At 42.6% G+C, this 26,948-nt stretch overlaps 1 protein-coding gene across 13 annotated transcripts in view; it reads right to left on the bottom strand.

The window, feature by feature from the left end:
• NFIA (nuclear factor I A) overlaps positions 1-26,948 on the bottom strand; it is a 238,551-nt gene that overhangs the window by 53,754 nt on the left and 157,849 nt on the right. For 6 of the 13 annotated variants that reach the window (XM_085231648.1, XM_085231647.1, XM_085231653.1 and 3 more), the window contains 4 exons: positions 25,534-25,651; positions 22,905-23,032; positions 6,681-6,767; positions 5,606-5,644 (listed from right to left, as the gene is read on the bottom strand). In XM_085231648.1, the coding sequence (XP_085087774.1) occupies positions 5,606-5,644; positions 6,681-6,767; positions 22,905-23,032; positions 25,534-25,651 (372 nt within the window). The remainder of the gene's footprint in view (positions 1-5,605; positions 5,645-6,680; positions 6,768-22,904; positions 23,033-25,533; positions 25,652-26,948) is intronic. The other 7 variants (XM_085231657.1, XM_085231654.1, XM_085231656.1 and 4 more) reach the window with 3 other exon arrangements.

The following is a 26,948-nucleotide window of genomic DNA, read 5'->3' as shown; positions in this document are numbered from 1 at the left end:
CATTCTTTGAATGGGTTAATAAAAGAAGAAATACAGTCGGCATGCAAGAGAAAGGTTTCCAAGAACAAGCCAAAATATGTCCCATTCTTCTAAATTTATCACAGCCATGTCACATTATCCTTGAGACTGCCAGGAATGTCAATTTTTTTGCAATTTTAAAAAAATATCTCATTTAGCACCATATGTTTGGTTAATGTGCCTGATATATCCTGCGTATTCTTTAGTCCATCCATTCCTAATACTCATTTTCTTTTTTCCCCCCTCAACTGAGCCATATGTTACAACGCTGGTCATTCTATCGAAGCTCCTTTCAGGAGCTGAGAGCAAAAGCGAGCAAACTCGGGTTTAATCACCCAGAAAAATTTAAATCTGATTCTCCAGCTCTCGCTCTTAGGTAAGCAATCTCAACAGTTCAGTTAGCTTTGTAGGTGCCCGGTGCCTATGGAAATCAGGCCACCTATGAGATAGTGTGTTGTATATTAACAACTGTGAGGCAGGAACTAAATGACTAAAGATAGAATTAGGTGTTTAATTTTTGGCACCCATGTATGAGACTCCTGGCTAGTTTTAAAGGTCTTCTGTTTCATACCTAATGAGTTTTAACACATTTAGTGGTCCCCAGCCCTCAGCTTCCCCTCCTGTGTTGCTCAGGGATGCAGGAAATTAAAAAGTTAAAGCTGGAGCTACCAAGGGCAGAGCTCAGGGAGGATGCTGCTGCCTTGCACCGCTTTCCTCAGCATTGTTCCCGTGAGCTGACAAATACTGGGGACCACAGCACGGAAGACCAAGTTTCAGCACTCCACATCGTGGTGCCAACCTTTAAGGACACCTCGGAGGCCCAGTTCTCCTCTGCTTCCTCTCTGGTGCAGGGCAGCAACAAATTACTCTATCCCCAGCTCGTCTCAGCTGTGCTGGCCAGTGAAGAGGGAATGGAGCCAAGGATCCTCCCCATCCCCTGCCTCTTTCTATCCATCTGCTCTGAGCAAGGAATAAACAAGAACAGCCAGAACACAACGGCTTGGTGACCCAGGTGGGGTTTTCAAGTGTTCCTTACAGGTCTGTGCACGGGACTGTTGTCCAAATCACAGTCACACCTGGCATTTTTGGGTAACATAATTTCACAATCCAGGTCTGACTCTCCTCCGAATGTTAGTTAGAGTACAAGAGATGAAAATCAGAATTAGTCTGTTTTCATCTTACGGCAGCTTTTAACTACAGAATAAGTGGAAAAGTTAATTGCCAAATAAGAAAGAAAATAAGGGGATATGTGGCACGAAACACAGATGGAAGTCTGAGTGGGTGTGTTTCCTTAACTCACTGAATTCATGCGATTGTATAAGTACGTATATGCCAAACATATATGGTCTTAGTCTGCTCCCATGAATCAGTTTTTTTTTCCCAATGGACAGAGGGAGCCAGACCAAAGACCCTGATGGTGCTAAATGGAACAAGATGTATACTTTCGTATTTTTTTCCACAAGGAAATATTAATTTGACATTGGTTTTTCAGTTGAAAAGAATTTTAATTGCCGTACACAATAAGCAGAAAATTCAGACAACAATAATCTTGAAACTGTTAGCAGCATTATATTTCTATCAAGGAATTTGAGTGCCTTTTCAACATTAGAGCTTTCTGAATTTTCATTAATTTGGCATTTCCCTAAACACACAAGTTATTTTGTTCATTCCACATCATGCATCACACCCTTTTGCTCAATGCATAATGCAAGCGTAAATGGGATCCTTGTCCTTGAGAGACTCTGGTTACTGGAGCCATTGCACGGATGTTGAAGTCCCGCAGTAAGACTTTCCAAAACTCTGCACTTCGCAAACCTCCAGCCCAAGTTTAATCAGTGAGTGCCCAGGAATACTCCATGTTCCTCATCTTCTAAGGGGCACTGGAGCACTGTGGTGTTTTTAATTCCTCTATCTCCTTATGTCTGCCAGTACTAGAGGTGTACCACATAAAAGTCTTCCTTGAGTACAGCTAAAGATCTTCAAATTTTCATGTATGATGCTGATATATATTTAAATGGATCGGAAAATGACGTGTGAGAATTGAATGCACCAATCCTTCCCAGAGCAAACAAATATCTATTAACCTATTTCCCATACAGCTACGCTCCTCACTAACGGAGTACTGAAATGATGGTTAACTTTGATGAAGTGAATGTAGTCATAACATAAGAGAAAAATTCCCCTCCTCTCCAAATCTGTAGCTCTATCTGTACCTATGTGTTCATCCAATTTCGCTTGTTAATTACTAACATTGTTCTGACTATACACATCTTAAACAATAACTCCATATCAAGTCAGTCACATTGGTAGACAGCTAATATTCACCTCCAAAGACGACTGTTGGATAATTACCCCAATACTCCCAGCAGTTCTCTGCCACTAGACTCTTGATGGAGATTCAGAAACAACAAAAGCTATGAATGAAGTGTGACTTAGATCTTCATTCTCAAGGGACACTATAAAAAGGAACCATAGAAGCTCGGATATCACCAGGTGGACCATGAACTCGACAACATGCAGAACAAAGAGATGATGCATAAAGACAAGTTGGCTGTTGAAGAAAAAGCTGATATGAGGGAAGAATTTTCCAAGGAATTTTCACCCTTCCGTGGAAATTATTCCGTCTATATCTGAAATAAGTATCAACAGAAATGCTGATTGGCTGCTTTTTTTTCCTGGGGAAGTCTTAATTTCAAGTTTCTTGAACTTTGGATGGCTATGTGCTACTATCAGTCATAGCAAATCTGTTCTACTTATTGCTGAACGAGCTTTATCTGTCTTCAGCTGAGCTACAATCACACTAGCTGCCATCCATCAGTTTACTCTATTAGCTGCTCCTGTATGTGCAAAATACAGTGCTGATAGAAATTCACTCATTCTAATAAAGTGCTCTTTAGTTTCCATGTTTTGAACGTGTGCTTGCTCCTCTGGTCACACTCTGAGTTACCGTGATCACTGATTAACTACCTGCCAGTGAGCACCTCACTTCACAAAGCAAAACCCAGCTTAATGAACAATGACTGTACAGAAGTAAAATGAAAGCTCCCATCTATCCACTTATCCAACTACTGCATATGCATCAGCAACACACACAACCAGTTTCCTCAGAACTCGACATCTGACAGATATCAGGAAAACAGAGCTAATCTATCCATACCCATCAACATCGTATCATAGGTGACTGCCAGATACTGAAGAAGCTATCCAAAAGAAATGTCACAACTCTTTTTCAAGACGCTACAAAAGAAATGTTCCAAATAAAATAAAGCAAATGCACGTACAAGTAAATGAGCCAAAGAACTTAATAAAAAGAGATTGATTAAAATGAGGACCAGAATGTTCAAAAAGGACTAAGAGAGAGAGGTGCCAAAGGCGCATTAAATGGATTCAATGGCTTTAGGCTTTAAATGCTTTTGGATTCCTCAGCAATTTTTAGCCAAAAATGATCATTCAAGTTAGAATCAGGATTCTGATGCCACTTAAGATAAAGAAGGGTGATATTTCTACTTTGTAAATGAGTACTCCTCCATTTACAGAGGAGAATTATCAGTTTTACCCGTGATAAATCCTGTCTACAGAATGTGAAACTGCGTGATGCAACATTTCTTATTATTTTAAGCCTCTACCCCATTAAAATCTGCGCTAAGTATTTTGGTGCAGTGTTCCCATAGAGTGTATATCTTATCTGTCTGTATCCGTGTTTATAGCATCATCTGGATTGCTTTTGGTGCTGTAAGTGAGCCTCCATTCCTGTCTTGTTGTCCAAGGAACTCTTCCAATAACTAATAAACTGGTTCCAAATGTTTGACCAACTTCTTCAAAATATAACCTAACTGGAATTTTAAATTTGAAAATTTTAGTGAGAAGCATAACAAACAGCAAGATAACATTTGCTTCTCCCTCTGACTTCCATCACGTTTCCATGTCATTTTCCATTTTGTAAATACATACTTTAATAAGAACAAAAACTCTTCTCTAATGACGTCTTTAAACTTCATGATGTCATTTAAAATTCATGATTCCATTTGTTTCATTTCAAATGCTGTTTGAGACTTTTTCAGCGTACTTGGCAGATTAGATATAACAGCGGGGACAAATTGCAGCCATCCATAGGAGAATACACCTTTATGTGGGTGCTTTGGGGATGGAACATCTATAGCTGTTAGGCAAAAAAATTCCATCGTAAATTTGGATGGCATTTACAAAGCCCTCTAAAAAGTCTTTGCATATGATTATAGCTGAGGTATGATATTTTTGCAAGTAAAAGACCCAGAATAGATTTATGTTTCAACTATATCTTCCTGAGATGCATATGGATTCTAAATTGCAAGTGATGTTAAAGGGAATTTTACTAACTGAAGAGGATCGAGTCAAATTCTTTTTTTTTTTTTCCTCCAAATCCTTTGCTCAATGTTTGCATGCCATCAAAAGATCATCGGCTATCCAGGCTATATATAACCACGATGGCTACTAAATGCCAAAGGCATGAGATGGAGATGGGCAAATATGCAGAATTTTCAGACTTGTGACCTCAGTTACTGCATGGTAATGTTTTGAAATGACTTTTATGATGACAAGACTAAGTTTGGTGCTAATATTGGTTTTGAACTTAATCGGTACACACAGCCACTGAACATATGTTTCAATTAATAAAAGGGCTGTGGACAGGATTGAAAATAACTCAGATAATTTAACATGCACTGTAAAGTCACCTGATCTCTACACAATTTAAGGTGAAGAGTCTACACATTATTCCAAAGAATGAAATAGTTGCAAGCTGAATTCATGTATCACACCAAGCTGAAATGGATTTACAATTTGACAGGTCAAGAGCGTACTCATGGAACTATTACGTATTGCTATGCAGTGGCTTTGGGTGTTTTTATGATATGGCTGCTCAGGTTTGACAGTCACAGGGCTGAACAGTCATCTCATTTCTCCATAACACAAGAACTCATTTGGAGCTGATGTAGAGCTGCTGTGCTTTCACTGGGACGTGCCCATAGCTGATGTATGTTGGCGTGTGCCTGCTGCAATGGCACTGCAGGGCCACCACCAGCAACTCCCCAGCAAGCCTCGGCAGCTCCCACTCAGCACAAACTTAACAGCTTCCCAACACATCAGTTCTCACACAGGTGATATCAGACAGGCAAAAATCAGCCTCATTTTTCCACATTCCCAATGGCTTTGGGATTCTGGGGGTAACAAGGGATCCCCCTGGAAAAAAAAAAAATGGGATGTTCCTATGGCTGAGGAGGCAAGGGTACAGCAGGGTGGCTTTGGCTTCACTTCTAGAGGAGCTGCTCGTGAGTTCCGCCCAACACCTTTACATACACCGAGCAGCTGAAAACACATCTGACAGAGAGGCAGAGGGCTCACAGGGAAACAGTCCCTACAAGTTCATGGAAACAGGCATGGAAAGGGCAGAGGTAACACATCCAGGCTCCCTCCGGGCCGTCGCTCTGATGAAGCGCTCTCCTCCACCAGAGAACCCAAACAAGAGGGAAAGCTGGTTCACCCCCCAACCACCCCAGTGTCTGTGCACCCAGAACAAGAGCATTGGCATTGTTTGAATAGGCACACCCACCATGTAGTGCTCCGCGGTGTTCGGGGTTTCTTAGATATCCTAATTTTATAAAAGAAAGTAAAAGAAGAAAAAAGAAACAAGGTGAGAGAGAACACTATCATATTTTGTAGCAAGCAGGATACTGTGTGAAATCTTGGCCCAGTGAAGTGATAAAGGGGAAGCTTTCCGTTTGCTTAAGGGAAAACTTACGAGCAAATAGTAAAATTACCGAAATACCACATTGCAGAAAATGGGTGCATTTAGGCTCAATTAAGCTGTAAAAAGGAAAATGGCACTTTAGCTTACAAAAATGAAGGGACAGAGGGAGCTATCAGAAGTAACTTTACAAGATTTGTATGCATGAGGATGCTGCTTCACTGGACCAAGAAAGCTACAGTATGGGACAGGATTTTTCTTTAATAGACACTTTGCTAGATAGCTTTGTTGAGCCTCAGAAACTGCTGCTCTGGCATTATGAAATAATCCTACATAACTTGATCTCATGAGCTTAGGAACACAGAAAAATAGCCATGCCAAATCAGATTACAGGGATCCACCTAGCCCGCCGTCCTCTCTCTGACAGCGGTAATTAATGGATGCCAAGGAAAGAGGAAGAGACCAGGGAAAGCACACAGTGATAATTCTCCAAAACTCTCTCCCAGCCTCCAACGATTTGTGTGATTCAAGGACTTCTAAGACAAAGTTGATACCATGGTAGTGAAGGTACTCAAATCCAAATGCACAGATTTACACCCCCCGCCTCCCCTTTTTGGATTCCTACCCCCATGAGATTTCCACCCGTCACACAGGAGAGGTTTCACAGTTTGCTGCTGGCAAGTCCGGTGTTCTTGCCACTAACTCTAAATGAGCTAACAGCTTTCGAGCCCAATGATGTTATGTGTATAAGAGCATCCAACACTTTTTCCTACATAAAAAAGTGACATGTGTGCTGAGGTGCTCGGAGTGTATATACTTTGGGAGATAATTTTTTTTTTTTTTTAAAACAAGAATTTGGCTGTAAATTGATATTAACATTTTCCAGTATATGTGTAAAACACATGTTTCAGAAGAATAGAAGAGAGAAACTGTCACTCACTGGGAAGCTTTAGAGCTATCTGGCTCCCTGGGAAACTGCATGCAACTATTCTGGTGTCCAAGGGTTTGACCAGTGAGTTTCCTCTTCCTGCAAAGAATGAATGCAGAAGTAATAGAAAGTCTGAGGGGGAGGATTTTAGCAAATGGCTAAAGATACTCCTGTGCTGCTAACTTCAGCAGGTAGGAAGCGGGTAGTGGTGGAAGAGACAGGGTGGGAAGGGAGAACCGCCTGCCAGCAGAGAGAAGGGGCAGGGGACTGAGCTGGGAGAGCCTCGCACGCTTCAGCTCAGCCCTCTGAAATCCCTTTGTGCTGCTGCACTGATACGCAACGATGCCGACAGGTCAGCACAGTCCCAGCACTGCACACAGCATCAGGACGTTCTGCTCTGATTGCCCAGCTCTTGCTGTGACCGCCTTTCAGGACGGAGCACGGCTCACCGGCATGGCACAGCCTCCTTCGTGGCGTTACCACTGCTTGCAAAACCCCCTGCTCCTGGACACAAAAAGTGACTTCCCAGGCATCACTCTTATTTCACTACCCACTTCTCGGGGGAGTTTCTGAAGTTTTCATTTTCTGATCAAATCGGTACCTACGTGTCAATTTTTACTTTATTTGTAAAACGAATCAGTAAAACTGGGGACCTGAAGAAAGGCTTATCCTTTCGTTTTTGATGGCATGTTCAATTGGTAAGATTCTAAAGGCACGCCTGACCTATTAGGGAGTCCCTCTAACTTCCCTTAAAGCAAAAATTAGAAAGTGATCGAAAAGTTTTATAGAGGAGAGCAGAAATATAATTTTAAGCCTCTTAAAATTGCCTCAACTGTGAAATCAAGTAATGAACTAGAAAAGGATCTGTCAGCTGGAATCAAAGCTCAGACTAGTCAGCATTTTCTTCCTAAACCTTATTATGGCAAAGATTTTTCATCTCTGCGCTCTGTTCATCCCAACAAATAAACCGACTTGACCTCCACCTGTTACTTGGTGAAGTCTGCTGTCATCTTTGACTGAACCCTTTTCTTCCCCTTCAAAGCCCTCTGCACCACTGAGGAGGTGGGGAGATACAGCTGTGCATCGATTCAAGTGGATACCGGCTCATCACCAGACAGCGTTTCACAGCACAAATGACAAGCAACAGAGGAGAGAAAAATGTAGTGCCAATGAATTCTGGAAGGGGGCAACATTTTTCATCAATTTAACAATGAGATTTCATAGAAAGAAGTTTTTGTGTGTGCGTATGCGTGTGATATTATGAACTAGCATTGGAGGCAAAAACATTCTGCTTATGCTGTAACAAGGAACCTACGCTAACACCACGTACGAAGAGCTGCAGAACAGAGTGGGAGCTATCTGTGCTTCTCTTAGATTGCACAAGCGGATTGCATTAGCTATTTCAAGGAGGTTCAGCTCCAAATGCGTGCAGTTTTCTGGACTTGGAAGCAAGTTGTGGCTATAAAACGTAACGTGGCTAAATAAAACAAATGTACATTACAGAACATAGCACAGCGAGACTGGTCATGAGGAAAACTGAACAGCAATCATTTCTTCAAATATATCATCATGACAGAACCATGCAAGTAGTTTTCTAATACAAAGACATATCAGAAAAAGCCATTTCATATAAAGTTGGACTTCTCTGGGTGATTAATGCTACATTCAACAAAGGAGACAGTGTCTGTCTAATTACATTAAATACTTATCTTCTAGGGATTGGCAGGGTGTTTCTGCTCAATGTCACTTTTCATGACAATGTAATGATAGATCCGTTTACTTACCAGTGCCATTAGCAAAAATTGTACTGTTTTCTCAACTGCCCTCATATCACAAAAATATTTGATTAACACACTGTAGCTTATCTAATACTCTAAGCAACATATTCCGCATAGTTTTCTCTCTATTAAAAGAACAAGATTACAGCTTGTAAAATTTTTATTGCACTCACACAAAAATAAATGAATAATGTGCGATATACTTCAAGTATCTCACTGCTTCACAAAATGGGTTTATTTAATTTTAAATATTAACCTGTGCTTTAAACATCAGGATTCTGGGGGAAAACTAGCAAACAAAGTACTCTGAGATACTGCTTCCCATCCGGCCTTTAGTTATTATTTCCTTTACACATCAGCATGTCTTTTGAAACTTTAAGTACCTTGGGAGGAAAGAAACAAAAATGTTTCATTCCTTTGCTGAAAAATAGATAAGGCCATCTCCCAAGTACTTGGAATTCACTGCATGGTGAACTGACTCCTCACAGTCACACTACCGTGCCAACGTACAGAGAACAATAACCTCTGGAAGAATGCACACAGCTAAGGCAGTTTATATAGTAACAAGGTAATTTCATAACCTTTTATTGAAAAGAAGGTCTGTGAGGTAACATCCTCACAATATATATCAGCTACCTGATTTTTACTAACAAGGTTAAACTGCTATCTGTTTGTCTCAGCACTCTTCATAATTCACTTTTTAATGGATGGACAGGAAAAGTTAGCAGTGTATGGCACAGATCATTTTAGAAATAGGACAAGACAGCTCAGGCCAGGATCTGAACACGCTCCTCCTTTCCACAAGATCACATCAGAAGTCTATGCTTAGCCATACTTCTCATCGACTCCCGAATCCTCTGAGGGGTAGATTTCTATATCAAAGTTAAATGGCAAGTTCAAAAAACAAGGAATCCTTTGATTCTTCTTTCTTTGAGAAGGAGGCGTCGCCAACAAACGGCCCAGGTTGAATGGCCAGGTTCCCACCGTGATGCTCCATACGTGTGTATAAGGCACATGGGCAGCAGCTCCACTCCTGGAGGAGCCAAGAACATCAACCCCATTTTGGTACAGCGCTGCATGCTGTATGGTAGCACCCAAACTGGCTTCCATTGGGTCTAACTCAATACAGCAACGTGGGGTTAATTAACACTGGCCTTAAATCCCATACAAGGATGACACCGCTCTCAACCTCCCCATATGCTCCCCCAAAATAATAGCAGATTTAGGATATTCATTCCCTTAGCTGCAAGGGCTTGGGGTGTGCCTGCAATTATCTGGAGATAAGTCTGACACGCATTATCCTTCTATCAATGACATTCCCCTTACTAGCCAACAGATTATCAGCAGCTTTGTGATATTCCAGGTGTCAAAGAAGAATTAAAAACCACAACAATTGCCCAAACAAAGGGACAAAAGACGGGATACGTGTTTCTGAGCCCTGCATATCAATTTAATATGTGCAGCTGACAATGATGCAAATGTCCTCGGGAGAGAGGCAGCAAGATCCGTGCCCAAACATACACACACCACCGTCAGCAAGATGGCAGGGAACAGAAGCAGTAGGATTCCCAGCCCAGGACACATGCCTCAGCAGGCAGAGCAACCCAATGAAACAATCCTCTGGTTGGGGAGAATTTTGGAAGCACCTGATATGGAAAAGGGCCCTAAACAAGCCAGATGGTACTTTTCGCTGGCAGCAGAAAGTAGGAGACAGCCAAAAACATTACAGCATTTCCCCAAGAGGCCAGCAGATCGATTTTTAACCATTTTTTTTTAAAGCGACGCTATCAATATAAAAAAAATAATGTTTCTGTGCACTTCCAAAAGGCTGATTTTATGAATAACTCGCTTAAGGAGGCAACAACTGGAAGAGATGAGAAAGGAACGGACTCCCACTTTCCTGGGGTGGTCGTATATTCGACACTGCGTTTCTATTCAGTTGCTGCCACTGTTTACTCTGAATTAAGTGCCAGTTTTTGTTCAGGGTTTTCCACTTAACATTAAAGAGAAAAAAAAAATCTGTAAAAGTAGAGAACGGGCACAATGGTTCTTATGACATGGGAGAAACGCTGTTTGTAAGGCTGCTTTGCCCTCTTTGTCCCCCACAAATTACTGAGTTTCTAGATGATCATTTTTTAAACAGAGGGCAAACATTTATTTACTACCTACAAGTTCCCATTTGGCTACGGATTTGCATAAGAAATACAGCTGTTTTGGGGATCTTTTAATTTTTAAAAGCTCCAAATGGCCAGAATTGGCAATTCTGCCTGGATTACAGGACTGCTTTCAGGACTCATTTTGACGTCAGATGTTGAACCTTTACTTTGACAGTCCCAAGCAGTTTCTTGAACAGCACATTCAGATTCCGTGCAGCCAAGTGGTTTGCACTCGAGGAATGGAAAAGGGATGTAGGTTGTATGAGCTGAAAGGGCCCAGAGAGACAGAAGAGCTATGAAGCAAGAAGACAACCAGCACCCTTTGTTTCAAACACACACCTCATGTTGAGGATTGGCCAAGCTCAGAGAAGAGTCAGGATGTGACTTACTTTCCTTTGTCACTATTTTAGTTCAGAGCAAAGGCAAACCCTAAGACAGGATTAAATCTGGACTACATCCAAAGTGCTTTCTCCTGCTTGGAGCACAGTGGTGCATTAGCGTACTGCATTACAGATAAAACTCCTGGAGACAAACGTGGGCTGTTGTAATAAAATGGGACGTTACTCTGAGTACAAAGAAAGATAATCCATACATTCACAACTTCTCCAATCTCATTGACTGCAAACCCTTCCTTTTAAAATACAAGGTATTTCCTTCCTACAGGTGGAACCTAAGATTTTGCCTCCAGCCCTTTCTGATTTAAACAGCCCCACTCTTTTCAGCACTGCTGTTGGACGTGAAGATGCAGACACCACCTCATCTCGTTGGCTCCTTGGAGTTCAAAGATCTTAAAGCAAATCCCAGTGAACCAAATGAAGACTGTGCACAAAACTTCAGAACACAGCCTATAATTTTCTAGCTAATTTTAGCTACAGGATCTCTTGTGTTATGCTTTTTGGTGTATATCACACTAAAAATAGCATCAAGCACTGATGTAAGAGGAGAGCAGGAGGAATGATCTCACCAGGGCTGCAGGCCCGGCAAGAGCAGCATGGGCAAGCAGAGGTGGGATATGCTATGCATACCTACCTGCCTCTAACAAGACCTCAGTGAACTCAGAAGAAAGCTGTACTCAGCATACACACTAGATGGAGAGGATGAAGATTTTGTGGAGCTGGAAACCAAAGAGTCACTTACTAGCGGCTGTATGGAGAACGGCTGAGGGACAGCACTGTGTTTGTGCCACAAGTTCTGGGGTTACCAAGGTTCCAGATCTAGAGGAATGACACAACTTCATCACAGCACATATACTTTCCTGCAGGTATAGAATGGCTCTGCAGCCATGCAGCCAAACCATTGCTGCAGATTCCTCTGCTCCCCTGACTGTGGTTGAAGTGTCAGGCAGGCTTAGCTCTAAAGAAGCTAAGCAGGGAATGATTTACTCACTATTTCAGGCAGTTAAAAAAAAAAAAAAGCATCAAACAGAATGATCAGGCAACAGATTTAAAGCTGGGAAAAGAAGTGGTTTTTCTCTACACAGTACTGAGCTAAGCTGGGCTCACTCCCATGAGACGATGCAGCCAAAATAAAGAACGGGTTAAAAACATCTGAACACATCTCCATTGAAGGCTGTCAAACAAAGATACAAACACAGCCTCTGGCTCCTAAAACCAAGCTGCTTGCTGCCAACATCTGAGAGGCTGCACTCCGACAAGCAGCACTGAGTAGCTGTCCTGCTGTTAGATTCTTTCCTCGAGTGTCCACTACCAGCTCTTATCAGAAGCAGCAAATTGGACTAGGTGAGTCTTTGGTCTAGCTAGGAAGAGCCATGCTTTTTGATGTGAGCTGAAGTGTGCTGCTCCTAGCTGCTGAGAAACAGGAGAATTGCAATGGGTGTCCAGCTCAGAGAAGTTAACATTGCAGGAGTGCTCCTGGATTTGTGCAGAACTGGTGGATGAGGAACATCCAGAGTCAGTGCAGCGCACGCGGTGTGGGAAAGGAAACAGAAGGAGATGCAATAGAGTCTGCTTCCTGTTCCCATTCCTGCACCATCTTCTCTCTCTCCCCTAGCACTCCTCATTGCACATTTTAACTTTGTGTGAGAATGTTTGCCTTAAAGCAAAGCCTGTTTTCTCCTTCAGAACAAAGATCAAAATGAGTACAGTAGCTGCACTGTGTGCTGTGCGTAGTGATGGCTGTACTGGGAATGTTAATAAACAGTGCCAAGAGCAGAACTTCTGCATAAAAAAAAGGGTGTAGGTTACATCTCCCCCTCTCCCCCATTTCATACAATATTTACACAGCTGTGCTTTGTAAAATGCGTAGGGGAGTTTTTTGTTATTATTTTTTGGTAATTTATTTACCTAAGATAGCCCAGCATCTGTTTTGTGGTGAGCTTCTTTCACAAAGTTTCACAGTTGCCTTGACTGATGCAAAAGGAGGTCATGGCCCTTGCTCAGTGATCCTAAAACCATTTGTTTCGACCACTTAGCCATCCTGTTTGGCTAATTTGGGTTCAGTTCTGTGTCTCTGGTTTGTCCTATGCTTGGAAATGTGCATCCCTTAGGGACTGGTCTGGCTAGGTGAGTATTTTAGTTATCTGTTTTATAAAATACAGAAGTGCACAGGAATTTGGAATAATATGCATCATTTACTGGCTCTCAATATGTTCTGGATATTGGCTCTGAAGACTACTAATATTTTCCAGCTGCCTCCAAAAACTAAGTTTAGTACAGCCTCTGCAGTGGGTCCTTTCCCATGACTGCCTACACAGGTGATGGAGAATTTTCCTGTGTGCTGAAGAATTAATAAAGCTGAACACTTCTGTACCAGCATACCAGGAGATAAAATATTGCTTCTGCTTCCCAAACACATTAGAAAAAGCAACTCTGCTGATCTCAACTGCTAAGACAGCACATGAAAGGAATGCAGTCCATTTCCTAACCAAGATCTAATCTATACAAGAGTTTATAGATCCAAGTCAACATCCTGAATTGGTCCCAGAAGCAAATAAAAAACTAGTTCAACTTTCAGAAGACAGGTACAATGCTCTCAGCGCGTTTAATCCTGTCTTGCAATTAAACAGTCCCATGCTGCACTATCAGATGATCTTCAAGGATAACTGTATCAGAGCAGAGCTGTCTGGAGCTCTCAGAGTTGTGTTTGACATACTCCAAATCAGCAAGACGACAAACAGAAGTCCTCAAACAGAGAGGCCTTCTGTCCTCAGTACTTGAGCTTTCAGAGCTCGCTGCAGAAAAGATGTAGAAAGACAAAAGTCTGCTTTTGTCGCCATACTGAGGAAGAGCAACACTTTCACTTAGTGACACAAGTAGAGTATAAACTACTTCTCTGCCTTTGCTTTATTTCTGTATGTTAAACAGGAGAGCTGGCAGAACATAACTCAGCCAGCGAGGACATCTGAAGAACATTAGGAATGTGGACTATTGATGCAGCACTCCCATCCCAGGAATCCCTTCATCTTCAGGAGGCGTTTCTCCAGCCTGTGTCAGGGAAGAGTTTTCTGTGCACTAAATCTTTCCTATCAATCCGAAGAATGATTCAGATGAGGCCACCCATGTGTGGAGCCAGAGATGAGCTCAGGTGCTCTCACTCCTATTGTGGCACACTAAAGATCTGCTTTTAACTTGGTCATTAAAGTCTGTGCAAATGGCACATGTGTGGCTGACAGTGTTGGAAGTAAAGCACTTTCTGCAATTTCTAAGAATTCCTGCAGGGCTCTACCCATTTTTCAGTGATGGACTTCCTGATGTCTGGAATTAGATGGAAAAAGCAGAGCCACGGCACTGAGTGGCTGACTTCTCTGGGATCATAACAAAGAGGTGTCTTACTCATGGGGCTTCAGCAAGGCAGGTATGTGCCCAAACACCTGCATGGGACTTTTGGTTTTACTCAAAACGGAAAGCAGAGTTTAGGCTGAATCTCAGGGCCAAGCCTGTTGTTGTGTCCGCTTTATGAGGGAAAAAAGGAGTCTTTCAGAGGTGTGAAAACATACAGAAGTTTTCAGTCTGAGCAGACTTTTCAATTAGTATTTCTTTTCCCACTTCTCACTTCCTTCTATGGTACAGAAACAGTAATGCCAACAGCATGGCATGTTGTCACAGGTCTCATGCTGCTACTGAATTGCCAAAGAAAAGCTGAGCTATTGATCCAGTGGTAATTTGCTGTCAAGATGACTATATCTATTATAGCAAATGAGTAGTGTTAATCATTCAACTTGATGAACATTACTGCAGAAGACTGATAATGCTCAAAGCAACACAACTGACCTGCTGCATTTTCCCTGGCTCACTAAGTTCTTGATCTGTGCTGTCCTGGCAACTTAAAGTTATCCATGAAGGTGCAGTTCTGAAAAAATTCTGTTTAAAATAAATAACAACTTACGTTGGTGAGTAACTCATCAACTATGCAGCAGTCTGATTCTGATTGCCTGGCAGAGAAACACACACATTTTGTACAGTATCTGATAGAAGATCTATAATGTGCTAACACAAACCTATCATGTAGCACCTGTGACTAACAGATTGTGATATCAAAGTCTTGATGCCTAAGTGCTCCTGTAAATGCATTAAACTTTTAGCGGCAGGAACTGTAGACTGCCAGTGACAAGGAGCTGATATGGTATTTCAGTAGAAGTTGATAAAGTGTTATTACTCTAAGAAGAAACAAAAAGTCTTAAAAACCACTGGGCAGCTTGTGCTTTGATGGGACACTGTAATGCAGGGATGAGGGAACACATGGACTCTCAGGAAGTAAAAATAAGTAAAGCTCCATATTTTGCAGTAGCTGGAGCATGCTCTCATACTACATTTAACTTTAGGCATCTGCCTGCTTACCCAATACCAGCAGCACCCACACGGGCCACGCTTAACTCCATGTACAGTCATGGAAGCAAGAAAGGCAGTGCTAGCCCAGACATGCTCTGTTTCTCATCTGTGCCAGAAGCTGTAAGAGGTAGGAGAAATGGGAGAAGTTGTGTGTAGTGCTTTGGAGATGAGAAACATGGGTCTGAGTGGGAATAGGGAAGCAGGTAAACAAGTCCTAGGCACAGTACACAGCTTAACAAAGCTCTGGAAGTGAGAAAACAAACAGTTGAAATTATCTCAAACCTACGGGGCAGCAGGTTCTGTCTGCTATAGCCCATAACAATTAGAAAGATAGATGTGGTGGAACAATGATACAAGAGGTCTAATAACAAAGAGACTAGTGCAATGGAAAGGCGTTACAAAAAAAAAGTGCTCACCCATCCCTGAAGATCAAGGCTTGTAAGGGAAGCTCCACACAGGAGGAAACTCCAACCAGAAATCCTTCACCAGCGGCAGTCAGCCCTTAAATGAGGTCTAAGAGAGGTGCAGCCAGGCTCCATCCCTTCTGGTCACACAGCTGAATGCCTTCACCTGTGCTCCCAGGGCTGACCAGGTCCATTCCCCAGGTGCTCAATCAGTGGTTCAGGCTGTGACTCAACAGTTACCATACAGTAACTTTTCGGCTAGAGATACAAATCAGCTTGATGGTATTCTCTCTGTTGTAAACCAAAATGTTCTGGTGATCAAAGAAACTTGATCTGTTTCTCACCTCCCATTAGAAAAAACAGATTATACGATGGCTGGAGGTTGGTCTGGTTGTGCACTGCTGTCTTCTGATATTAAGTTCAAGGAAGGAAAAAATGGCACCAGTGCCTGCTGATAGAATGTCAAGGTGTGTAATGAAGCTGCCACACAGGGCAGGTACAATCTTCTTGGCTGTGTGAGTGTGCTGCTTGGTTGTTCTTTACAGCCTAAGAATCTGAGGGCAACACAATGTCACGTTTGGGAAATACTGAGTAAATGCAATTGGTTGGGATCCCGGATGTAGACCTCTTCTGGATATAAGAAATTGAGATGTTTCCTTGTTTTTGTCTTTCATAAATGGGTCTATGAGTACCCAACAAAATCAGTCAGTGTATGGGGCTGCTGAATCACAGCCTGAACCTCTGATTGATCACCTGAGGTGAGCAGTGAGTCAGCCATGGGAGCACAGGTGAAGGCAACTCACCTGTGCTGCAGGAAGGGGTGGAGCCTGGCTGCACCTCTCCTAGACCCATTTAAAAGCTGGCTACCAGGGGAAAGGATCTCTTCTGGAGATCTGCTCTGCTGGAGTCTATTTTGTGAGCCCAGGATAGGGTGAATGTTTTTCTTTTCCTACTCCAATATAGTAATTATATCAGCCAAGCTTCTGGATATACTATACCATCTGTATATTCATTAATTGTACAGTAAGTTAACAAAAGCCATGTAATTCCTATGCTTGCTTGCAATCAAATGACACCTGTCCACTCCAGCAAGTCACAGAATAGTAATGCCAGAATTTTATTTAATATTGATTGCTCTGGGTCTGAAGTTGAATGTTTCCCCAGCAAAAAAGGGATTAATTAAAAAAAAAAAAACACAATCCTTACACTTTTCATCCTTTCTACAGTCAGTATTTTGAATTTTTGTCACTAGTATATCACAGTCACTGCAAACTTCTCTGAGCTCTGCGTATGATGCTGACTTTTGATGAGCCTATAGACCTTTTGCCTGAGGACAGCTCAGATGTGCTCTGCATCACTGATGCTGGGATACAGATTTTCTTTTCTACATGGTGCCAGTTGACAACTGCATTTAGGGCACAAAGAATGTAACCTATGATCTCCCTTATACCAATTCTTTGGCATTTCCAAGACATAACTCTACTTAGAGTTTGAGAACAAACTCATCTAATCTATTCTTGAATGAGTCTTTCTGACCTGCAAGGCACTGATAAAAGGTCCTTTGTGAATATGGAGAAGAAGCTTTTTTGCATGCTGAAAGTCTTTTACAAAGACAGCTTGTTCCAGATTTCAGAGGACAGGAGCTGAAACAACTTGGACCAGTTGCCTTCTATAACCAGCAACGAGGAGAGATATGGCACTCATAAGTTAGGGGTCACTGCCATTGCAAGGAGAATACTCCAAAATAAGATCTCAACTCTTCAGCTGCATAGAAATTGCTCAGAAATTATTTTCAGACAGTCCCATAGATGGTGGCATGAGAATGAACAGTTCTAGCCTGAGTGGCATAGTAAGCAATCCTGAGGCTGAGTTTAACAGTATCTTTACTATCAAAGACGTGTCCAGCAGTCTAACAGGGAACTCCAGCCACTGTAAGTTCATATTATATTATCAACTTCATGAGCTGCTGGAACTGTAAATACGTCTTTCAAGCAGGCAGTGCAAGTGTGATTACTAATTCCCAAAGGTTTTTTTGTGCTGAAAGACTCAGCTGGTTCGTGGGTTTTTGAAGGTGAAGATGCAAAAAAGATCAGCACAGTGTGATGAGAACAGCAGGATGGAGCTGGGGCAAGGGAAGGTGGGTGACCACCCCATGAAAAGCCCCATCCATCTGCCAGCAGGAGGACCAGAGCTCTCCCCAGTATGGAAGTGGGTGCACTGCTCTAAGCTGGGCAGGACTACAACTGAAGCAGAGCTAACTGTCCCCTCTGAAATCTTGAGGAGGACGAACACCTTTCTTGGGGTTACTGTCCTCTAGGGACTGCACTCACTTGTGGAAATACAAGTCCTGGGAAGATCTAAGTAAAGAAATTAAGAGGATGCTCTGAATTTGCATTTTAAACATTTTTCCCATGTGATACTATAGAAATACAATGGAAGTAAAACTGGCAAACACTATCCATATGCTGTGCTCCAAACTGACTGGCAGAGCATGATGAGAACATTACTGCTGGACTGAATCAGAGAATGCATTAGAAAATGTGTAAGTAGGATACCGATATATATAAACTCGATCTTCCCTGATGGAATTAAAAAAGCCATACCTGTAATTATGGCTCAACCCTATTGCCATCAGACCTGCCACAGAGCTGAACGGGCCAGCTTTGTACCTGAGTTCAAAACCAGGATGATGTTGCCTTATTTTCCTACTAAAATCATCTTTATCCTCTCTTGCCCTTCTTCTCACATAACAAGAGTTATGTACCGAAAGTGCTGAGATAAAGTAATGGTAAGGAGGATACCGCAAAAGGTATTTGAAAAGCAGAAGTAATTTACTACATGTCTGCTTTGTTTTACTTCCTAAGCCTTCCTGTTGTGAGAGGAAATTCATCTTTTCTGGCAGACTCCAGCCTTTCTAGGCCTGAGAGCTCCCCAGGAGCTTTCGAGTGCAGGTAAATGGATGTGAGACTCAAGGAGTACAGTACAAGAACACAGAATTAATGTCGGTTTTTGCTTTGGTTGTCACATCTGACGTATAAGGAGAGTGCTATATCCTTGCTTGCAAGAACTATCTAGATGTAAAAAACACAAGGCTGAGTCCTCTGCTCGTTACTGCGGGTTTGAAATGCCAAGAATGGAAAGGTCATGTTGCTGGTGGGTGAACCAGATAGGAACTATGCCCAGCAAGGTCTCTGCGTGAGACAGATGTCGGGGTGCTGGGAGCCCCCGGGGACCTTCTGAAGAAAGAGCTCCGAGGAAGGACTGTGGCTGGACAATAGGTGCAGCATGGATTCTGCACGCAGCGGAGACCCCAAGAGTAGGCACAGGGGAAGCATCCACTGCCTAATCTAAATAGCACACAGAGTGGTTTTGTCCTCTTCTGTTCTCCTGCCAGTTTGCACATATGTTCTGAGTATACAGCCTGCCCTCCAAAGACCACTTACAGGGGCAATCACAGGGAAGCAAAGCAGGAAGAAAGTATCCAAAAAGGGAATTTGTTCAAGAGAAAAAAATGGAGACAGATGTAGAGTGACTAGTCACGGCTGGCGGTAAATAACCCTCTGCCTGGAGTGCTCTCTACGAGGAGTTCACATGTTCCATTTCATATTTCCTTTCTAGGAAGTCAAATCTTTATTTTCCTGGCATTTGTTCCTTTTTTCTTTCCCTATATATTTTTCCCCTCTGTACGGTCTGAAATTGTTTTCTCCTTTTCCATTTCTTTTCTGTGCCGTGTTCTCTTTCAAGTGTGGCATTTCTCCAACCACCATGTGGGCCTCATTTCCCTTCACGGTCCCAGGCAATACCTTCTGCTGTAGCCCTCTGTGCCATGAGCTCTGCCCTCTCCCTCTATACAGGCATAGTCATACAGAGCACTTCACATTTGCTCCTGCATAATACTCCCCACTTTTTCTCATGTGCACACCTCAGAATTAAGCAAATGCAACACACAGACAGAATATTCATCCTCTCACTCCCATAAACCTGTCAAGGCGTATAGGCCAAGGAGCTATCTCTGCCTAAATCTAAATCCCCTGTGAGGAAGCAGTCTACTCAAAGGTAATAAAGCCAAAGGATATATTATTATCTTTGGTGTGAATCCTACTGGTCTGGGAGGTTGGCTGCTGGTTCCTCTCTCTGAACTTTCCCTCCCAGCCAGAACAGCCATCCCACAGACAAGTCTAAGCTTCCTTTCCTTGGTCTGATTTCCTCCTCCCGTTGTTTGGCTGGTAACCCAAAGGACAGGGTTTAATTATGGAGTTTGGAAACCTGGCTTACACTGCTCTGCCAGCGCAGGACAAAACGTCAGCCTGCCTTCATAACCAGCTCCGTTGTGCACCATTGATACATGCCTTATTCCACGCAGCATAAAGAGAAACCGCATGGAAGAGAAGCCAAAGGAAACAAAAAAAGATGGTTTTAGTTTTTAGACTTTTGAGAGTTTTACTGAGAAAAAGCAAAACACAGAAGTTCAGCGATTACTGTGCGTTAAAACAGCCATGGCTTTTGATTGCAGGTTAAATAAATGGAAAGGCCTTTCTCTGGACAAGAGAGGTGTTGGAAAGGACAGATCTGAAACAGAGCAGGGGTTCCACCCCTTCTGGAAGGGAACACTGTGGCAAGACACCAGGTAAGACATAAATGCTAACATCATTTGTGTGGCTTTCAGATGACCACTATATTTTCTAGGCAGATGCCCCATTGAAGACTCATGAAATGTACACTTATGGAGACACAGCACCCATGTCAAACACACAGGCCAGATGTCAGTCTCAGGCCCAGGTGTGGTTAATGAGGTAAGGCATGGAGCTGTGTGCTGCACTGGGGCAGGATGTGTCCCTCTGTTACTGTGGGGGGAGCATCTTGTACCAAGTACACACTACTGATGTCCTGGAATGAAAGGACATTTTCAGAGAAGCCGAGGCAGTGAATTCAGAGAGGCTGCTGGAAAGCCATGGCAGAAGTCTCAGGGTGTGGCTGTGAACCAAGATTTAAACTGCATCCCATGCAGGCAGGATAAAGCTCTTTTTCTTCTCAGCCGTGACAGTGATAGATAGCTTGATGAATCTGAGCTATATCTAGTCGGTACCTGGCTCCTTATGTTGCAAGGTGATCTTCTGCCATTTTACAGGCAAGCCTCGTCAGAACCTGGGGCTTTTCTGTGGTGAGGAAGGTCATGAGGAAGGGAGTGCCTTCTCTGCCTTGTTCTTGCCTCTCTGAGAACCTCAGGGCATGGGCAATTGTGCTCCTCTGTGATAAGCACCCAGTGGGTAAAGAGTAGTGGTGCTGCTTCAAACCCCGACCCCACACGTGTGTAAGGCTTTAGGTTCTCTTCTTGCCCAGCACAGCACTGCAGTGCCACTATCTAGGCTGGACTTGGATAAGACCAAGATTATGACCGCATGCGGGGAAAACCACCAGAAGTGACAGCAAAATTAATAGCCAACCTCTGGCTGTTGTACAAATGAAGAGCGTTTGCCATTAATAAAGAGGACCCCAAACTTTGGGGGGAGCTAGCCTTCAGTCTGACAATGATGTAGAAGCAGTGAACCAGTCAGCATTTAGCCATCTGTGTCTGTGGAGGAGGTTGTGATCTTTCCTTTCGACGGGCGCTGAGCTTTTGTTTGTGTTTTTGCCGCTCCATGAGCAGAGTAGTTTAGTACAAGCTGAAGCTCTGCCTTACATCATCTGGAGGCTGGAGCTGATGGAGGAAACAGCCCTTAGCATCCAAGGAGCAGGGCACCTCACTGAAAACACCAGAGCCTCAGGGACCGCGGCGGCATGGCAGTCACAGGGAGCCTGGCACTTGTCTGCCTGCAGGTCCACCCTCTGCTCCTGCCAAAGTGCCACATCTGCAGTCAATAAGGGCCCACAAGCTGGCTCCTCCTCATTAGAGGAGAGAGGGCAGCTGGCAGGGGATCCTCCAAGGGCTCTCAGGCACGGGAATCAGTCCCCTCCCAGTCTGGAATAGCCCAAATTTGGTGACTTTCTGGGCATGCAGTAAAGGACAGCTGTTTGACAGGGTCTCCAGAGAAAGCTGTGGGTATGTTTCCTACATGATGAAGGATATAGGTGGCTGGCCAAGTGCCCACAGACCTGATTTTAATGCTGTTCAGGTTGAATTTACTTTTCTGTGCTGTATAGTTGATTATACACAGTGTCCTGGACAAGCATGTGTTGTTTTAAAACAAAACCATACTAATTTAAATCCAAACAAACAAGAAAGGAGAAAAACATATGTGTTGCGAAAGACCCTTTGGGTTGCTTAGAGGGCCTTCTCAACGCTGGAAGGCTTCTCAAACACTGTGCGACGAAAGCACTGCCTGTGTTTATCTAACAAATAAGACTTCTGTTATTTTTATTGGCAATAAATATTTGAATATTGAGCTGTAACCAAAATAGAGACATCAGCTTCACCTTGTATGTAGCACTGACCCAGAAAAAGATTTGCAATAGTATTAAGCACCCAGATGATCTCAGGAGAAGTGACCAACAGACACTTGAGTACGCAACATAACCCAAAAGATGATCAGCAAGAAAGATCACATACAAAAGCTCACTGAGAAAATGCAGAAGAGCTGCTTCCTAAAGCTTATGGAGTTTAATACCAACTGATAGTCATTTCAATATGAAGCCTCCAACCACACTTCACGGTGTTACAGATGAGATTGTAAGTCTCTAAAAAGTCATTACTAAGTAACTTCAAGTGTTGTACAACGCTCAAGAAGTCCTTCTACCTTACATGGATTTGGGGATATTTATTTGAACAGGATAACTGCGGGGCACGCCCCAGACAGGTACTGCTTTTTTGCTAAGCGAACATCACTGTTATCCCAGAACTGAATCTGGACATTTTGACAGACAAAGACAGTGTATCTTTTGCTACATTATTTAAATACTTAAGATATTTGGCAAAAATACAGAAGTGACACAGTACAGAAACATTCACAGCTGCAGGAGCAATAAAACCACTACAGCATTTTCACTAGGCTGACCTTTTCTCACAAGAAATTACAAGATTTTGACAATAGATCACCTTGTATACAGCATTCAGTGTATTCTGATAATAAAACTGAGCAATACTTTTCTTGGGCTCCTGAAAGCCGTGGCTTACCTGGCTCCACTTCATGCCATCCACTTGACTGGCTGCCACTTCCTGGAGAGCGCCCTTGGCTTGTATAGAACGGCTCCTCACCAGGACTGTCCATCTCATCCTCCACAGATTTGATACGTTTTGTAGAGCTGAAAAAGTAAAAATGCATAATAAATACTACGTATGTGGGAAGGAACAAAGGCGCTTCTTTGGGGACATAGCTTGCTAGCACTGCTTGAGCCTAATCTGCTTTGGGAAAGACAGCAGACTGAGGGCCCTGAGAAGGGGGAGGTATGAGTCCCACACAGCCACCCAGCCTCCAAGCATCCACTTTTTGTTTCTGATTTGCTTTATTTTCAACGGCTATGCTTCGATGTGAGACAAACAACCTCTCATGGGGTTAAACTGAGCCCCTAAACCTGTGCTAATTTGACAGTTTAAGAGACAGTTTAACATCTGGGCTATTATGGGTCAAAAAGTAGGACATTCTCCAAAGAACACAGAGGCCAGTAAAAGAATTTAATTTCTATTGCATTATTTTTGCAATTGGAATGGATATGTTAGTGACATGCAAGTCATTTTAATTGTCAGATTTTCTGAACAGCTTATTCTGAAACACACATTACAGGCCCTTCCAAACGTATATTTTCAATTTTTTAACTGTAGCTGTTTAATTAACCCAGATTTTGGTCCCCTAAGAAGTGTAGATGAGTAAAAGATGGACGAATCCATTAGTGATTCATGTGCTTACATTATCATACAAGCGTAAGCATTTTTCTCCCTAAGTGTTTGCCACCAAGCATAAAAAGCCCCACTAGGTAACTCTGACCAGTACTGACCTTTGTCAGACATCACACCTCCCTTCCCCTTGGCTCAGGGGACAGAAGAGCCCTTTCAGTGGTTTCTGGTGGTCGCTGACTCAGACTCAGCAGTTTGGTGGGGAGAGGATCCCAAAGCCAAAGACACTGAGGTTGGCTCTATTTTCTATAATGACTTGTACAGACTGCGTGGGGACATTACTGAGAATTTCTCTTTTAAGTGCTTTTCCAAGGCTGTGTCAGCTTACTTTTTACCCCGAATCTGTACTCTATTAAGATTTAAAGCATTCAAGAACAGGCTCCTTTCTATAGAGGGAACATATTTAAAAGACATAAAATCTTCCTATTTCTACTGGTCTAAAACATGCAGCCTCTGCACAGCTCTTCACCCCAAGCTCTGCACAGGTACGAGAAAGCAGTTTGTGAGTAACAGGAAGGATGATTCTTGTGGTATGCGCAGAATGTAGGTTTGGCCATTCCTTAATTTAGAGAATTGTTATGTGTCAATAGGGGAAACTGTGTGCATACAATATAATTACCACCTGATAATTCCTCTGAGTCTGTGTATTTAAGAAATATATTTTTTTTCTTACTGGGAACAGCCTAATGAGAGGAAAACAAACATATTACCAAGTTATTAACTACCCATGCTGTTTATAATTAGGTCCTTATCACTGCTAGCTATTTGCAGAAGAACAGAAGAGCAAGAACGGAGCTCTTAAGTAACACTAATAACCCCACAGCTTTGTTTGGGAGTCACAATCAACCTCTACCTGAGAACCTATGATGTGCTGGTGATGAGCACTGAACATAGGGTGGCTGCCAAGTTTAGATGCAAAGAAGAAAGTGAATTAAGTTTTTAACTGATGTGTAATGGAAATTGTAGTCACCAAACTTCCTAATGTACACTAAGTGCAAGATGGAAAATATTCTTGCCATTGCTTCAAGCTGTAAGAAACTACGGCTAAGAGCATCCCTCCAAAGCTTTTCTTTTTAGAAAACAAAAACAACAGCTATATTCAAACTATAGAGCCTTTCTACATGTGTACTTGCTTACTGCAAAGCTGGTGGCACTGCAGACTGAGATAAAAATGTAAAACAACCCTGGGCTGAAGTTAGACTTTCTTGTCATGTCTTTGAAATAAGTGATCTGTTTTGGCTGTGGGGGGAAAAAAATCAATCTGGTTCTTTAATAGTGTTCAAGACTACTAGAGTGACTGAGCTTGTTTATAAATCTAATCTCATGGATGGTTAAAGTAAAAGGATAGGGTAAAAAATAAAAAATATCCTTGTCTGGTAGGTGGCATCTAAGCCAAAACCCCAGTGAGACTCGGCAGTCAGCGGCATTAACAATTCACAGTTTTCAAATAATTGAGCCACAAGTTTCTAAATGCAATTTGAAAATCTGAACACATTATAGAGTAAGGCCCTAGACCTATGTTGGTTTCAGAGATAACACTTTAAGAGCAAGGATGCACAAAAGTCTATCTTAAGGCTATCCAGCCAGGGCAAAGTGACAGGTCTCAATATGCTCCCAATTCTCTTGTGCCACCAGTATAACTTCAACAGTTCCAGTAGAACTGCTCCTGATACACCAACACAGGAGCCAGAGGTTACACAGGGCAACGCAACTGATTTCCTTCAAAGCCTGTACACACAAAAAGAATTTTAGCAGCAATCCAGTTGAACGTTCAGCTCCGTGAATCTGAAGCAGCTTCCCATCCTGAGGCCCCCAAACAACTTGTCAAATAATTAATGGTTACTTTCCCAGATGAGTAATGATGTTTGCTTGGGTTTCCAAGTAACTCGGCAGTAGGCAGAGATTAAATTACCTGGTAGAGGATGTGCTAGGTAAAGACCTCCTCATTGCTCCTGGGCTCATGCTGTAGTATGAAGAACTTTCCAAATCTGAGAGGGAGAAATTAGGGCCTGTTCCTGCAGCTATTGGTGCTGGGAAAACAAAAGAGAGCACAGTCAGTAACTCAAGTGAATATGGCATGAATTGCACTTCAAAATCATTTTCTTCTTACTCGTGTGTGTGTTTATTTTCACAATGAGAACAGGTGGGATGTGGAAATTAAGAAATGCTAATGGAAACTGGCATTGCAATCAAGAAAATGTAAATTTTATCCAGAATACAATGTTCCGTGACACAGATTCTTTCTTACACTCCTCCAGTGATACCCTTTCTTTAAAAAAAACCCAAACAATTAGGACAGCACTTCCATTCGGCTTCTTTAAGCACTGCTTTTCTATTAATATAATTCTAACATTTAATGAAACTTGTTGCTTTTGTTTTAGGGCAATGGTGCATTTATTAGTACAGTTACAAATAGGCTGCATCATCCCTGTAGTGTACTTGTCATAATCTGTAAGCAGTACAAGCAGGGAAATACACACTTCAGGACCTCTGGTGTGTACATGATGTACATCCCCAAGCACAGAGGTTACAAATCTCCCTGTAGAAAGCACCAATGCATATGAGAAACCCAAGTCCTCTTCTGAATGTGAGCAGCTGAGAGGCTGGTCTCTCCTCCAGGTAAATCAAAGCTAGAGACATTTGTATCAAAAGAAGCATTATCTGGTGAATACCTTCCGCTGCTCACCTCTACTGAGCTACGCAGCACCTAAGTTTTATTGAAAGGGATATGAAAGCCTTTCATTTCCACGTCCTAGAGCCTTGGTTTTCCATTAAAATATTACGAGCTCCTACACACTCTAATGTTTTCAAGCATGAGCCTATGAACCCCACGTGCCACAGTCTTCTGGGAACAGAGGAGTCTAATGTTAAAGTCAACGGATAATGCATTTCACAAAAAAATGCAACTGTACGGCATGTCGTCCCATAGCCTCTATTGCTGTCTCATTGCTATTTGCAGGACAAAGCAACTTGGGAAGCTGACAATTACAGATCATGATTTTCTCCCACATTTCAGAGACATCTGAAAAAGGACATACCGCACAATAAAAAGCACAAGTTTGGCCTGGAACGTATTGTCTGAGAGCCCCGATTTGCAGCAACAAAGGCGAAGCAGTCTCAATGCCACACAAAGATGCTGAGCCAAGTTTAATCTTTGGTCTGAGAACCTGGCCCATTTTCAAAGGCGAAAAAATCCTTCACTCCGACGGGGCAGGAGTGAGGAAATGAAGACAGGATAGCTCGTATCGCCCAGCAAACATGTCTGGGCTGAAACGCAGGCCTTCTGGGAGTGCTGCCACTGACTGTAATGGGGCCAGTATTTCACCC

Source organism: Meleagris gallopavo, chromosome 10 (genome assembly GCF_905368555.1).
Source record: "Meleagris gallopavo chromosome 10, MGAL_WU_HG_1.1, whole genome shotgun sequence".
Classification (NCBI taxonomy): Eukaryota; Metazoa; Chordata; class Aves; order Galliformes; family Phasianidae; genus Meleagris; species Meleagris gallopavo.
This window is presented reverse-complemented; position numbering and strand designations above follow the sequence as displayed.